This window comes from Lycorma delicatula, chromosome 10 (assembly GCF_047948215.1).
Source record: "Lycorma delicatula isolate Av1 chromosome 10, ASM4794821v1, whole genome shotgun sequence".
Taxonomy (NCBI): domain Eukaryota; kingdom Metazoa; phylum Arthropoda; class Insecta; order Hemiptera; family Fulgoridae; genus Lycorma; species Lycorma delicatula.
This window is the reverse complement of record NC_134464.1, coordinates 42,566,729-42,583,839: the sequence shown is the minus strand read 5'-3', so window position 1 is coordinate 42,583,839 and position 17,111 is coordinate 42,566,729. Positions and strand designations below refer to the sequence as shown.

The 17,111-nt window shown below is 28.0% G+C and overlaps 1 protein-coding gene across 1 annotated transcript in view; it reads left to right on the top strand.

Annotated features, from left to right (window-relative positions):
• Positions 1–16,331, top strand: part of Polr3B (RNA polymerase III subunit RpIII128) — a 68,911-nt gene extending 52,580 nt beyond the window's left edge. Inside the window, exons 18-22 of the mRNA XM_075376982.1 lie at positions 161–325; positions 2,110–2,240; positions 6,786–6,949; positions 9,849–9,938; positions 16,139–16,331. Of these exons, the coding sequence (XP_075233097.1) occupies positions 161–325; positions 2,110–2,240; positions 6,786–6,949; positions 9,849–9,938; positions 16,139–16,268 (680 nt within the window). The 3' untranslated portion in view covers positions 16,269–16,331. The remainder of the gene's footprint in view (positions 1–160; positions 326–2,109; positions 2,241–6,785; positions 6,950–9,848; positions 9,939–16,138) is intronic.
• Positions 16,332–17,111: the final 780 nt, after the last annotated feature.

The window sequence follows — 17,111 nt, the reverse complement described above, 5'->3', positions numbered from 1 at the left end:
TTTTGGCAAAAACGAGCTATGTGTCATTTTATTTTGTAACTTTCCCCAACATTGTTATTAATTGAAAAGCAGTGACTAAGAGTAATTTGATTTCATAGTTATTCACATCAAGAATCACATTGCTAAATAATGTTTATAATCTTTATAATTTTAATTTTAGGTCTGATTGTTGAACAAGAAGATATGCCTTTTAATGATTATGGCATTTGTCCAGATATGATTATGAATCCTCATGGTTTTCCATCTAGAATGACTGTTGGTAAATTAATTGAATTACTTGCTGGTAAAGCTGGGTTATTGGAAGGAAAATTTCATTACGGAACTGGTAAATTCATTTCTTTTTGTTTTTAATTTACATTTGTTATTGAAATTTATTTTGAAAAATTTTTATCTGTATGATTTAGATAGTAATGTTAGCTGTTTGGTTGTGTTATTTTAGGATGGATAGAAGTAGAATTGCTGTTTGTTATTAAATGTTGAAAATCATTCAGGACTTAATAGGCTTAAATGCAAAGAATGAAACCATTTGGTCAGACTGTTAGGAAATTAATGGATGAATTTAAGGAATATTTGCATATAATAAAAACTAATATTTGGCTATAAAAACTAATTATATACAACATTTGAAATAATGATTTTACTGGTTTCTCTGAAAATTTTCAGAGTAAATTATTAAATTTAATCTAAATAATTATTTAATTTAAAATAATTTAAATTATTAAATTTTAATTTTATAATCTCTCTTGTAATAAATGTTAATATACAAATGTAGTCGAGAAAATTCAAAATATGAATGAACTTGATACATATATATAAAACATAACCTGCTCACCATGTTCTTACCCCTTAGTCTTAAATAAGTTTTGGTCAAAGAGCAGTAGTGAGAAAGTAATTTGTCACTAGCTTTAACAAAGATATAAAAAAGTCTATACACTATATAATCTTTTCTTTCCTTTTTTCACTCGTTATTTTTTTATGATATTATTATTTTGTTTCTTTTATTTATTTATTTTATTTTATTTTATTACTGCATTAATAATAATTAAAAATCATAACAGTTTTTATTTTTTAATATGAGTGAGTTATAATTTTAGATCAAAACTGAAGATTGGTAAAGGATTGAAAGATGTTTCTGTAATAAAGCGACAAATTTTATTATTAAGTTTTGCTTTATTGCTCTATTTAAGTAAGTAGTTCATTTAATTTTTTATGAAAAAAAAATAGATAATAAATAGAATATTATATTTTTATATATAAAAATTAGTTTTATTTTTATAAATGATGTTATGTATAAGTTATGTTGTATATCTCATTTTTTTGTTTCACACTGTCAATTGAATATTTAGAATTTTTTTTTAAGGTTTAGAAGTAGTAACAATTTTTAATTAATTCTGCAGGTGTATTGTAAATGATTAATATGTACTATGAACTTAGTATATATCTTTAAATGTTTTATTTTTTCCTTCACTGTTAAGTTTTTTATTAAAAAAAATTAGCATATATTCAAAATTATTCAGGTGATATGATGTATTAATTTATTATTATTATTTGACCTACTTATTTATTATTTAAATTTTGAATTTTTTTCAATGTAACAAATGAAATAAAAAAATCGTACGTGTTTCCTAAATCTGCGTAATACCAGGTAGGAGTTTTTTAACTATATTTTATTTTCTGCATTTTTTTAGTGATGGTAAAAACCTATCATAGTTAGTGGCATACAAAAACCTATTCATCTAATAGAATCTGATATTTAAAAATAATTATTATTAAATATCCTTTTCTTAAACATGTTGTATGACTAAACCTAGCAGTTTTAAGTTAGTAAAATCGGATAACTTCTCAAAAAATTGAAAATACTATGGCATTTTTTGTTTAACAGAATCTGTACAATTTCTTTTACTTAATTATTTGTACAGAGGAGGTAGTAGGTTTTAATAAAAATAAGTAACAGTTGATAATGTGTGGGTAAGTTCTTGGATTACACAATATTAATTATTTAACAATTATTATTATTATTATTATTATTATTATTGTAAAGTTTTATTAACTTTTCTATAGTCTAAAGATAAGTTATGTACTTAATTATTTTATTTATTTTAAATATAGCATTTGGAGGTTCAAAAGTGTCAGATGTTTGTGAAGAATTGATGAAACATGGTTTTAATTACCAGGGTAAAGACTTCTTTTATTCTGGCATTACTGGTGAACCGATGCAAGCTTATATTTATTCTGGACCAGTAAGTTTTCATATATCTAGTTACGCTTTATATTAAAGAATTTTTTTCATTCAACATTGAAAGGATTATTGTGGAGAAATTTTGAATTAATGTATACCTACCCACCTTGCTGAACACTCATATGGTTTTGTTGTAAATTGTAAAAATTAAAATATTTCAATAAATGGAAAAGAATTGCAGAATAGAATTGAACTTGAATGTAAAGACATAGATTTAAACAATTTTCTTTAAATTAACTTTTTAAATTTTTGCTATCTGTTCATAACTAAGCTGACTGTCCATGATGTAGGCCTAATTTTAAATTATATTGTCGAGTGTTTGTGGTTCGACTAGGATATTGAGAGTCCAACAACAAACTAAAGATTTCTTATAAATACAATTTATTACTCTAGAGACATAAACAAAATAAATAATAATAATAATGACAATACATGTATGTAACATAGAATATAGTAATTCAAATAAAAAGACAAGATTTATTTAATGACAGTTAAGTTAATAAATACCAAAGTACCATCCAATTTACTAAAAGCATGATAATGATCGCTAGAAACTAATATTGCATTAACAGCGAGATAACATTAGAAAAATCTAAAGTTCATACAATTTAATTTTTTCTTAGTATTATTACTTTTACTGTTGAAAAAACTACCCTACACTTTATGAATGAATATAATACTGTTACTTTCACTACTGATTATCAATAACTCACCAAACTGGAATACTTGTGATGTACTCTTCACTTGTTACCACATATTTACTGATATCGCTGTTATCACAAATGTGCCAAAAGTAGCCTCACAGAGCTACTGCCTCTCCTACTGGTTCCTGGCAGTATTTATATCCCCTGGCCTATAGAACCAGTACTCGCCTCATTTCTTTAACTGTTGAAGTTTAATAATTTTTATTGTCTGCGCCCTTATGTTTTTCTATAAGTTTTTATTTCAGTCTGGTAACTTTTCTGGTCGAACAACAGCATTTGGAGGTGTCCTTGTCTGTATTACAAAGAAAAGATTGTTAAACAGACTCGTTACTGTGAGAAGAGAATTCCTTTTAGTTCCTTCTAGATTCTTCTTCCCATTATTATTTTCTCTTTCTTTCTTCTTAATTGGAAGAAATCCATTGCCCTGATCCGTTATACTGGTCTTGTTACAATATATTAATATAAAATCTTATTATTCCTCAAAGATAATCTAGCTATTGATTGTTACCCATATCAATATTGATAACAGTTAATTATTGATTATTGCTTTATGAATTTTTCTTAACCCTTCAATATATGATAATAAAACAGACTTGTGACTCTTTCTTTGTAAATTTTTTTCTAGTAAATAATCTTCACTGTCTCCTCTGTATCATAACATCAGACTCCTGTTATCACCTGATAATTTTAATTATGTTATTTTGTCAGTTTGAAGTATTTTATGTTTAATTATGTTATTTTGTCAGTTTGAAGTATTTTATGTGAATTATTTTAATGCTATGCTCATTTTAATTTTTTAATATTATTTTAATGTTTAGTACTAAAAATTAGTAGTGTAATATCTGAAAGTGGTACTATTCATGACTGCTGTCATGTTCCATGTTCATGACTCAGTAAAATAAACAATCTGGTTGAGAGCTGATGAAATAGAAGATAATTTTAAACAGAGTAATGGAACTACTTGTGCATTGCAGACCTGATTCCACAGGAAGCTCCATATATGCTGCAGTAGTCATCAGTATATTAGGAACCATGTCTCAGAATCAGTTTTTCAATTGTGTGTTGCAGGATGTAGACGGTTCAGAGAAATAAGAGAGGATCTGAAGACAAAAAGATCACATACTTTTATCGGTAATGACTTACTACCAGACAAAAATAAGACAAGATAAAATTAGACAAAGACAAGATTGAATGAAAAAATCAAGGACAAAAACACTCGCTTCACACTCACAAGAAAGAAACTCATAATGTGAACATTTTCAACACCAGAAAGAGCACAAAGATAGGTACATATGAAAAAGTACTGGAAGAACTGCAAGGCCCAAACAGTCCCATCGAAGAGACTTGGATAATTTACTGACTAAGTGATCTATGTGGCTTCTAAGTGACTATGTGGATATCATAAAAGAAAATAATAAAAAAAATCCTACTTCATATGAATTTTCGTGAAGTTTCTTTATCATACGTAAAGCATAGCCTCTCAAAAGAAATGCAAATTATTTTGGTGTCTTGTTTAAAAATTGTATTATTTCAGTTTATGATACCAGCGTTCTTTGACAAACTACTGTAGTAATATTTATTCATTTACTTTAAATTTTTTGGCTTTCAAGGTTAAGTTTGGTATCATATATTTTTGTGTTTACAGAATAAAAAATAAAATTTTATTTTTGTTTTCAGTCATTATTTGGACTTTATAAATCATTTTGTAAAATTTAGAAATATTAGATAATACAGGTGTCTCAAAGAAAGAATTTCAGTTTTTCAATTGTGGGTTCATTTTTTTTACCCAAAATATTTCTATTATAGTTTGTATTGTTTTCTCTATTATAATATAGTATTATGTAATAAACTAATTTCAAGTATACAATTTTTTCAAACATTCACTCATTTTATTTTGGCTGTAACATTTATTTTATTTAATTAATGTTTTATTCTATGAGAGGCGTTTGGAAACTCTCAGCTTGACATAGAGATGGTGCAGGTGTGGTCAAGTGATTATGATATTTGTCAAATATGATCGTTTAGATCACTGTTGAGAAGTTTCAGACATGTGTGCTTAGTTGCTTGTTTGTTGCATTCGACTAAAGCAAATCAAGTTTTGATATTTTCTGAAAAATGGATAAAATGGAAGTTCAAGGTGTTATAAACAATTTTTTTTTTAATGTTTTAACCCTGATGGGCATACAAAAAGAATTAGATGCATTTTAGAGGATTTCCCCTTCCTTTATGATGTGAGCTTACTACAAATTTTATACAATATAAAATAAAAGCTTAATAACTAAATAATTCAAATTAGAGCGGGAATGATGAAATAATGTACTTTGGTTATGTAGTCTGACACACAAGTATATTATTAAAATTAATAAATTTTTTGTTTTTTATTATTTTTTTAACATTAATTAAACATATCAAAATTATATGGAATCACATATTACTTCCATAGAGCACTCATTTCCACACTACTCGTATGTCGTATTATTAAAAAAAAAATCTATCTTATTATTAATTTTTTCTTTATCCTTATATAAGGATACTTTTTTGCACATATAAAAATAATGATGACCTCGCAACGAATACACCTGTTTACCCAGTCTCACTGTCCTGTCATGTCATGTCGAACAAAGAACATATCACCACTTCCGTGCGATCTGACTTAAAGACGTCCTTTCTTCATGATGGCTAAATTCACACCAAACTCGAAACAAAAAAAACGCCCACTCATATCTATGCATGTACACACTTTTTTCTGAGAATGTATTTGCACTCACCAGTCCACTATGACATCACCGTCTGGCTATCCAGACCACGTCAGACATCAAAAAACAAAGTTATGTAATACATTTTCTTATCAAACTAATTACGTTTATTTAACTATTAATAATATAATACTATCTTGCCTATTCTCTGTTTTTAATATCAGCTAAGCCAATGAATATTTAACTACTTTTTAAAATATTTAAACTTTTTTCTTTATGACATAATATATATTGTTGGTAACCCACAAAATTTAGAATGGTTACAATGATTGTAAAAAGTGGGCTGCTGAATTTAAACGTGGTCATTAAATCCATTCAAAATAATGGGAAATAAGGACATTAAAAAACTGCTACGACCAACCAAATTGTCACAAAAATGTACAATTAATTGATTGTCAACTGAAGGTGTGCAACATTGTTAATGTTCCAAAATTTCGTTAGGCAGTATCCATTGCATTTTATATAAGGTATGAAAAAGCTTTCTACTTCAGAGGTGCATTTGTTAACAGTCGATCAAAGAGACATTTTTGGCTGAAGATTTCTCAGGAATATTTAGACGTATTTAAACATGATTCAGCTCAGTTCTTCAAACTTTTATAACCATTACACATGAGGGACGAAACGGTGAGAGGGAGTAGGTGAAAGTGTTCCAAAGAAAGCAAAAATTATTTCATCTGTAGGAAAAGTTATGACTGTTTTTTTCTTGTGGGTTTTATGGATTCTTGTGTGTAGTGATCATACCTTTGGAAGTATAACATATAGCCTGTCAAGATATTTTTATATTTTTCATTATGAGTTAAAGAGCAGTTCATGAAAGATCACTAGACTCTCTGCCAGGTTATTGTAGTCCTTACTGTATTAACTACAACCTGGTGGTCATTATTGTTATGGTAATAACTATTAGTTGTTTGCTACAGCTAATTTTGTTTCAAAGATTTCATGTACTCAAGGGGTGTGAACTAACAATAACCCAATAAGGATAGATTAAACCTGATAGAACCTAAGATTATAACTTGATAAGGAAAGGTTGAAGAATGTGTTTTTTTTTTTATTGTATTCATATAGAAATTATTTTTTTAATTATAGGTTTACTATCAAAAATTAAAACATATGGTTCAAGATAAAATGCATGCTAGATCAAGAGGTCCACGAGCTGTATTAACACGCCAACCAACTGAAGGTCGTAGTCGAGATGGTGGTCTTCGTTTGGGTGAGATGGAACGAGATTGTCTGATAAGTTATGGAGCCAGGTAACTTAAGATTTATATGTGAATATTTCTATATTTTTACTGAGGTTATTTTGTTTGATTTTATTATTTTTAATCTGTTGTAACTGAAAGAATACTCTGAATGTTTCTCTACTTTTATAAAAAAAGATATTATAATATTAAATCATATACTGTGCAATATTGGTTTATTTATGGTTATTCTCATTTATTTCTATAACCCGTTTGTATAATTATATATAATTTGTTAGTTTATTTTTATTTGGTTAATTTTGGTAATTATTCTTTTTCTTGGATATAAATTGAGTTATTAAAAAAAAAAAAGAAGTTATTAACTTTATATTTAATAATGGTTTCAAATATCAAATACTGCTTAAAAAATATTATTCCACAAAATTTTTTTCGTGTTGTTTTGTTAAATATATAATTTTTGAATTCTGGTAATTATAAAAAGTTTTTTTACACTTTATTCTTATTTATTTATAAAATAGCCAGTAAATTATATCTACATGCAAATAGCATAACTTATGCATATACATTCGACCATTTTCAATAAATAGAATTTATTTATAACTTCTCAAAATTGTAATTTTCAGAATAAAACTGTATCTTACCTGCTATAATATGCTGCTTACCTGTTGTAATATAAACCTATTATAATACAGTTTGTTAGTGGTTCCAGATACAGTATAAAGTTTACATAATATAGAATATAGTATTTTACATCCTCTGCAATGAGTAAACAACATGCAAATAAAAGTTAGAAATTTTTATTTCTTGTATATATTTTTTTTGTAAATTTCTAACTTTTAAAATATACAAGAAATAAAATCTTGATTCATTTTCTTATATAATATTGATAAAGTCCCATTATTTGTATACATATTATACTTTGTAAAACATTGTAGAATATGCTTTAGAACAAAATATTCCTAAAGTTCTATACTACATCTCGTAATCTAGTATAGTTCAACTTACAGATTTTGAAGGAGGCACACTCATAAAAACTGTAATAGATAGCAGCACTTTGGTAAGTATTTCATAAGATATTTATTTAAACAGTTCAGTACTGCAGTATTTCGTGGGCCACATGCATGTTTTTAATATGTTTTATTTCATGAATTCATATACTTTTGTATATGATCGCAATTTTAATCAGTTAATATGTAATTTTATCAAATTTATAAATATAACACAAATGATGATGCGGGATTCCATGAAAGTACTTTTGTGAAAAATTATAAATATACAAATAAGGTAAGCTTTCTCTTATATATGTACTTGGGTGGATTAAGTTGAATTATATATGTTTGAATATATATATATATATATATATATATATATATATATATATGTAAATGTTTAAATATTAGCATCTATTAAGTCCGCCATAAATTAAAATTTTAAAAAGTGCATTGGAGCTACCAAAAAAGTCGTAAGTTTTATTAAGTACAGTTGGTTGGTTGATCTGTAGTAGTTCATTTTGGGGATTTTCAAATATGTATTTATATTGGTGAGTCAGTGTGGTGGGTTTATATAGGATGGAAAATGGGAATGTAACAGATTTTTGTTACCTGTAGCAAGATTTCCACATTCACTCACTTACTACGCGTGCATGTATGTGGCACTGCAGCAGTATAATTTCCTGCATCTAAAATACCTTTTCCAACGGCATGGAAACGTTAAACTTTCAAAACCTATAGGTACTGTGTTTTATAACAAAAAATTGTTTTCATATTTATCCAGCATAAACGTGTGATACCAAAAAGGATAGTTGACACCATTGGGTGTTGCAAAACATATTCGACTTATGCATGCAGTTAGTGATTTACAGATAAGATACAAATTGTTGTAGTTTTATAATCTAGTAAGAAGGGTTTATAGATACAGACTAAGTTAATTTTTTTCAGCTGTTAATGTGATAATTGTAGCAAAGAATAATTATTGGTTTGTGAAATTTTCTGTTTAATGTACATATTCAGTATCTTTGTTGAGTTCAAAATTGAATAAGATTCACTTAGAATTTATTGGTTAACTTTATACATGTAAAAAATATCCTTGTGTGTGATTAATGTACTTTGTTTTTAAAATGGATTATTGATTACCGTTGTGTCCAAGCAATAAATACTTGTCTGCCAAACCCCAAATCATGATTTAAAATTTTTATCCTATAACCATTTTCACTTTCCCATCTAGATAGCGATAGCTGTAGAAGGAAGTATTGTAATTTGGGCATGTCTGCCCAAATTGAACCAAATATTATTGTTATTGTTGTTTTTTACCATATATTGACATTTTGACACCTAAAGAACCCAAAAAACTGGATGGAAATATTCCAGATGTTAATGTTCATATTTATGTGTGTTCAGTAATGGCCTCTAAATTACGTTATATCTCCAGAACTACTGGACCAAATTTTGACCAAACTTGGCCAGATTACTTCTATATATGAAGTATTTATAACTCCTGTGTTGTCTTGTGGCTACACCAGACTGCTGATTATACAATCTTAATTTGTTCTATGTAAGTTATGAAATTATATTAGTTTAATTAGTGTCGACCATCACCGCTATCACCACCACACCCACGCAAATTAAATACAGTATACGGTGTAATTGAATTAAATGAACAAAAATATATTATATTTAAATAAAATTATAGATATTTTAAATTAAGTTGTGCATCAGAAACAACTGTGTTATCAGCCATTTTTCACTTGTTTCATTTTTTTATGTTAAAGATACTATTTATTTTCCATAAAACCAGTATACAAGTTTTTAATGGTCAGTTATTTTATCTTCTATTTGATCGTTCTTTTTTTTTATAGTTAACATATGAATGACCTGTTTTACTTTTATGCAGCATACATCTTTGCTATATGTTGAGGTTTCCTTAGAGTATTTTCTAATAATATTTTTTCCAGTATGATGCTAGTTGAAAGACTGATGATATCCAGTGATGCTTTTGACATAGATGTCTGTAATCAGTGCGGCCGATTAGCTTATTCAGGATGGTATGTAACTGTTATTTTTCATTAATTTATTTAATTAAGTTTAATTATTCATCTTGAACTATAATTTAATACAGTGTTAATGGACAATTACCTCTATTTTATTATTATTATTATTTGGTTAGCTAATTTAATATAATACAAAAGACTTTAATTGTAATGTAAGCTGAAAAGTCAAAGTATCTTTTTTTTTAATTTTAAAACATTAATAAAAATACTAAATTTTCTGTCACTTAAAATTTGATGTATTTACCTATTTAATGTATTCTGATAATTCATCTCAGTTGTGTACACTTTGGTTGTTTCTTCTGATCCGCTTAAAGAGCTTTAATTTGTTCTTCTTTGGGACTAAAACACACCATATTTTACATAAGCCACATTATCTCAGTTCTGTGTATAAACTTAAAAAATAATAAACGGTGTTAAGAATTGCCCTGTTTTCTTTTATATGTTTGTTTAATTCTTGGTTCATACAGAAAAATGATAAAATCAATATGAAAACCTCTCCAGTTATGCGTCATTTGTAATCATGTGACTTCATGACTGTTATGAATAAAGGAAATGTGACAGATTGATGTGAATTATATATATATATAAAAATGAGGTACCTCAACCATTATGATTGTAGGCGATCTGAAACAAAACAAAATTATTCCCAGAATGTCATAGTAATTCTCAAGAATAGTATTCATTCTATGCCATTTTTATCACCGAAACAATTAGGAATGAAGTGGTTTTTTGTTGCTCCTTCACAAAGTTAAATATACTATTGCACATCTGCATGCATGCTGAGGCCTTGAAAGTGATATTTAGCACTACAATTGACTTTACACAGTTTGTATCAGGGACTATACTTATTCTAATAGAAAGTGACTGACTAATATCACTTGTACTTTAGAAGCTTTAAATGCATCAGTCAGAAGAAAGACTATGACAGATAGTGTAATGTGACAAATTAATGTTCTCGTTATTTTTTTTTTATATACTGATTTAACGCAATAGGGGTCTTCAGATAAATTATAAGATTTTCTTATCACGATTTCCATGTGGATATACAGGGTTATCATAAAAGAATGGTGCGGTTTCAGTAATTCATAGGAAAATTGTAGGGAAATTTCTAGATGTTATATTGGTATCCCTGAAAGCCTCCAACCAAAATTTGTTTATCAACAGTTGTAACCACAACGTCAGTTCTTGTATTGTTGTTGCGGTCAGTTTAGCGAGTTACTATGTTCTCAGATAAAGACAAAGCAAAGTGTGTTTTATTGATGGCTGAATTAAAATCCGTAATTTTAGTTCAACGTGCATTTCGACATGAATTCGGAAGAGATCCACCACAGAAAAATAACATAACACGTTGGTTCAAATGATTCGAAGAAACCGGATCGGTTAAGAAACAGAAATCAACTGGCAGACCAAGTGTACCAGACGAAACGGTTGAACTAATTAGACAATCGGCAATTAGAAGTCCTGGGAAATCCATCCCCCATCGAAGCGTCGAATTAGGTATTCCAAAATCAACAGTTCACAAAGTTTTACATAAAAAACTAAAATTACACGCTTATAAAATCCAGATATTGCAGGAATTGATACCCGATGATGGTGTAGAACGTCACAATTCCGCTGTTGAAATGTCGGACAGAATAAGTGAAAACGAATTATTTTTAGACGATATAATTTTTACAGACAAAGCTACATTCGATGTGAATTGATGTGTTAACAAGACACAATTCACGAATATGGGGCTCTGAAAACCCACATGCAATTATTGAGAAACAACGCGATTCGCCTAAAGTTAATGATTGGTGCGGTGTGATGAAAAATCGTATAATAGGGCCTTTCTTCTTTGCTGAAAAAACAATTAATGGAGTTGTGTATCTTGACATGTTAACCGATTATTGCTTTCCTCAGCCGGATGAACTCGAAAACATTCATCGACTTCATTTCCAACAAGATGGTGCTCCCCCGCACTTCAATGCATCAGTCACGGACTCTTTGAACGAAAAAAAGGCCATACTTTGGCCTCCAAGGAGTCCAGACCTGACACCTTGCGATTTTTTCTTGTGGGGGTACATCAAAAGCGTTGTTTATATACAAAAAATTTGCGACCTAAACCGCTTAAAAAACAGGATTAATGAAGCAATGACAACCATTATCGAAAAAATGTTAACTAATGTTTGGAGAGAAGTTGAGTATCGTTTGAACATTTGTCGAGCGACTAAGGGTGCATATATTGAAATTTATTAATTATGTAAAAAAATGTTTGAGACGACAAATTTGAAAAATAAAAAACATAAACTGTAAGTAATTCTGTTTTAATTTAAACCATGTTCAAAACCGCACCATTCTTTTATGATAACCCTGTATTTTATCAAAATATTCTATCTATAATTTCATTACTTTATAATGAAATGGTGTATATACGATATCTTTACATTGTTTAGTGTCAGTTGGTGGTTTTAATACATTATCACATCATGTTTAGTACTCAGTTTTATATTAAATGAATTTATAGAAGCTTTTTTTACATTCTGTGTGTTATTGCTAAACAAAAACCAATGATGGCAGAAACAAATACTTTAGAGTAAGAAAAATCATTCCAATAAGATTTCACAGACAAAAGTTAGAAGATGTACAGGGATTCTGAAACTTCACAACTGTTACTGACCGATTTTATTAAATTATTGAATATATCATCTAGAAACTCAAAATTTAGAGAAGTGATTTCCTCATCTATCAGACTAGCTGTGACATTACTTAATTGAAAAACATAAAATAAACAACAGTTAAAAATAAAAAAACAGTTAACTAGTAAACTGCAGAATAATAAGAACCGAGCTCGTCACTTTACAAATTAAACAATGTTACAACAAATTATATACATATGTTACAAATTATATAGTGTTTAGATGCGAGGTTTATTCAGAAGATAACCAAACTTTTTATTTTTAATCTTTATTATTAATTTTACAGACTATTGGTCCTTGACCCCTCCAAAGTTCTCCAAACTTTTTATTTTTAATCTTTATTATTAATTTTACAGATTATTGGTCCTTGACCCCTCCAAAGTTCTCCAAACTTTTTATTTTTAATCTTTATTATTAATTTTACAGATTATTGGTCCTTGACCCCTCCAAAGTTTTCCCCTCCTATATTCATACACTTTTCCCAGTTGTATTTAGCAGTCCTGGATAGCTTAATTTTAAATGTCCTTTAAGGTTCGTGACAAAATTGCTTTAACGTCATCAATAGTCCCAAAACGGTGGTTTAATATCAGATATAAGAAAAAATTGCAAGAAGCCAAGTCTGGCAAGTAGGGAGGCTGAGGGAAGGCAGTCATCTGATTATTGATACAAAACTGATGGACTGACAAAGCTGAGTGTGCGAGTGCATTATCATGGTGAAGAAACCTTGAGTTGTCTCACCACAACTGTGGTCTCTTTTTCTGGATTTTTTTCATGTAACCATTGTAAAAAGCCTTGATAATATGTACGGTTTACTGTTTCACCTTGAAACAAGAATTCAAAAAACACAATTTTATTAAAATTTAAAAAAAAACAGAGAGCATCCATCACTTTGACATTGGATCAAGACTGACATGCTTACTTAGGGCGTGGAGATCTTTGCCAATCCATTGTGATGATTACGCATTTGTTTTGATGTCATAGCCATAAATACAGCTTTTGTCTCCTGTTATGATCCTTTGCATGAATGTTTCATATTCATTGGCTGTTCAAGAAGTTGCCAACAAACATCCACTTGACGTTCTTTCTGCTGTTCAATCATCAAGCGAGGAACAAACTTTGCTGCAATTCAATGCATGATCAAGATTTGTGGGTGTGATCGGTTGAAGTTGAAGGCCTTCCTGGTTAAGGGTCATCTTCAATTGACTGACGACCACTTTTAAATCATGAAAACATTTGTAATATTACATACGATCCGGAACATTAGCTGTGTAAGTTTGTTTCAAAAGTTGAAACGTTTGTGTGAAAGTTTTTCCCAGTTTCATGCAAAATTTTATGGGTTTGTTGTTCCCAAAAATCACACATTACGAAAGTCGCTACTAACACTTAAACATATTGCTCTCAAATAACATGAAAACTAAATGAGATGTTTTGAAAATTCAATTGACATGACAGTTGGAAAGGATTGCTGTATCAGTGACTGGCTTCATGTTATCTACAACATCCTGTTGTTACTAGTCCACTATACTATTAGCTGTGCCAACACTACTTCATATGCCCCAGCTAGAACTACTGAACATCTGTTTGTTTATGCCTTCTAAACACTGACTAAACATACACTCTCCCTAACATCTTACTCTTTGTATAATATTAGAATAGCATGATATTTATTTCTGTATAAATTTTGAATCCAAACTGTTAATTATAGAGCCGGTACAGTGTTTTCTAAGCTAAAGTAAAATTTTCGCACAGTGTAAGAAAGTATATACTATGCTTTACTTTTTCATGTACCTTGTACAAGAATGTATACACATTTTGTAGAAATTGGACGTTAGCAATATTTGCTGGATTTCTTACAAACTATCTAAATAAAAATAATTGAAAACTGTCCATGTAAGAGATACATATTTGTGCATTTGGTTAGTTACTGATCCCAATAATAACAGTTTTTAGATTCCGTAAATATCTTTTGTTAATCTCCTATCACTTTTCATGCTCAGCAGTTTAAAAATAACTGTTATTATCAAATAAAAATGCATACAACAGAATTAGTTTATCATTGTATTAGAAACCATCATTGATCACTCAAGTTATTTATTAAAATATTATAGAAAACTGATATCACTGAGATCCTTCTGTTTTTTAATTTTTTTAAATCCAGGTGACTTTTTTTAATGTAAATAAAGAAGTTAGTAAAGTTTATTAATGTGAATTGTTACATTTTTATAAAAACATTTTAAACAAATAGTTTTAAGATTATGATGCTTGTCTAGCAAATTTAATGTTTTGATAAATAAATATTTAAGTTAAAATACTTAAAAATTTTATAGGTGTATGTTTTTAATAAATTAACAAAAAAGAAATCACTTAATATCTACTAATACAAAGATACATTATTGTTTAAGTATTTTTCCAGTATTATAACATTTATATGGAACAATTTTTTCTATATTAAAAACAGGAATTTTACTCATATTTTCCATATGATAATCTCAAAAGTGGTGTATGATTATTAAGGTCAGAAATGATCTAATTTCATTAATATTGATAGTAAGGAATAAACTTAATTGTGAGTTAATGAATAGAGTTTTAAAAATTTACATTTTATGAATAGTATTGAAAAGTAGATGTGACATTACATTTGTATACTTTCAAACGTCAGTAACATTGTTGAATTTTTTTCTAATGATATTTTTGGAACTACTATAAGGTTCTTTGAATGATTTTGGTGATATTAAGTTGCTGATAAATAAAATACAGTTTATGAATATTGTACCAAGGTTGACATTAAAAAATCACTGTGATTGATTATTGAATTTAATTTGTTGTATACTATTATTTCATTACATTTGTATACTTTCAAACGTCAGTAACATTGTTGAATTTTTTTCTAATGATATTTTTGGAACTACTATAAGGTTCTTTGAATGATTTTGGTGATATTAAGTTGCTGATAAATAAAATACAGTTTATGAATATTGTATCAAGGTTGACATTAAAAAATTACTGTGATTGATTATTGAATTTAATTTGTTGTATGTGATATACTGTTAATAAAAATATTATTTTTTTATATTATTATTGGATTTAGTTTTATAGTTAATCTTTTTTTTCTTTGAACTCTAAACTTATTTACCTGTAACGCACTCAGACTTACATTTGTATGTGTTACAGGTACTATTTTCAATTTGTTATATGTATTTAATTCAGTGTAAATGTGATTATATTTTTTTGCTTACATTAATATGCTTTCAGTATATAGTTTATATTCTCTTACATACATACATACATACACACATACACACTTAATTTTTTTTCTTGTAAATAAGTAACAGACCATATCATCTCGTAGATTTGAACTTTGATCTTTTACTCTATCCACAGTAGAGAACCAGTTTTAGACATCATCATGATTTCTTTCTGCTTCTCTAAAGTTAACATAACTATTTGCTTACCTTACTTAACCTAAAAATCTTAAGAATATCTAGATATCTTATTATTCTTTTCATTGTTTAATAGGTGTCATGGATGCCGTAGTAGTGCTTCTGTATCTACAATAAGAATTCCATATGCTTGTAAATTATTATTTCAAGAATTACAGTCTATGAATATTGTACCGAGATTGACGTTAAAAAATTACTGTGATTGATTAATTATTGAATTTAATTTGTTGTATATGTATACCATTAATAAAGGTATTATTTTTTATTTATTTATTATTCTTTTTATTGGATTTAATTTTATAGTTTTTTCTTAGAAATCTTTATTACGTTTTTTTTTATAACAGATCCAACTTACATTTTTATGAGTATCATGTACTATTATCTTTAAAGATTGTTCTGTGTTTAAAGTAGTAGGTTTTTAATTGTTTCTATTTAGTTATGTGTATTTGCTGCTAATATATGTGTATTAGCTAAGTGAAAACCTTTTTTTTAGTTAATTTAAATAAAGTATTGTAAAATCAACCCAAAAGGATCAGTGGATCAAGGTTCCAGTTATTTTTGGTGTTATAGAGATAATATATTTGATAGAAGATCTAATTCAGTAACAAAATTGATTTGTGAACTGGCCTAATTACACATTGAAGATAATATTACAAGATATTTCTTGATAATTAATACAATTGTGAACTCGCCTCTGATGTTGATAAAATTTGGATGGAATATATTCCATTTTGGAACTAAATTATTCATCAGAATCGCCTTTCACATGAGTTAATGTCTCTTGTATAAAGGTTACTCAGTACCTCAAAAAAAAATTCAGTACTGTTGAAAGTATTATACATTATTTTCAGATTAAATAATTGGTTACCGTTTACAGTTATGAACTCAGTCTGACAATTAGTCAATTAAATATTCAAGGTTAACCTTGAAGTGAGCATTAGGTTGTTTGCTGATAAAATAATTTTTTATTTTGTTGAGCCTCCAAAACCACCGTTATGTATTGCTTCAGAGGATGAGATGAAATGACAATTTTGTAGCTTGTTAGAACG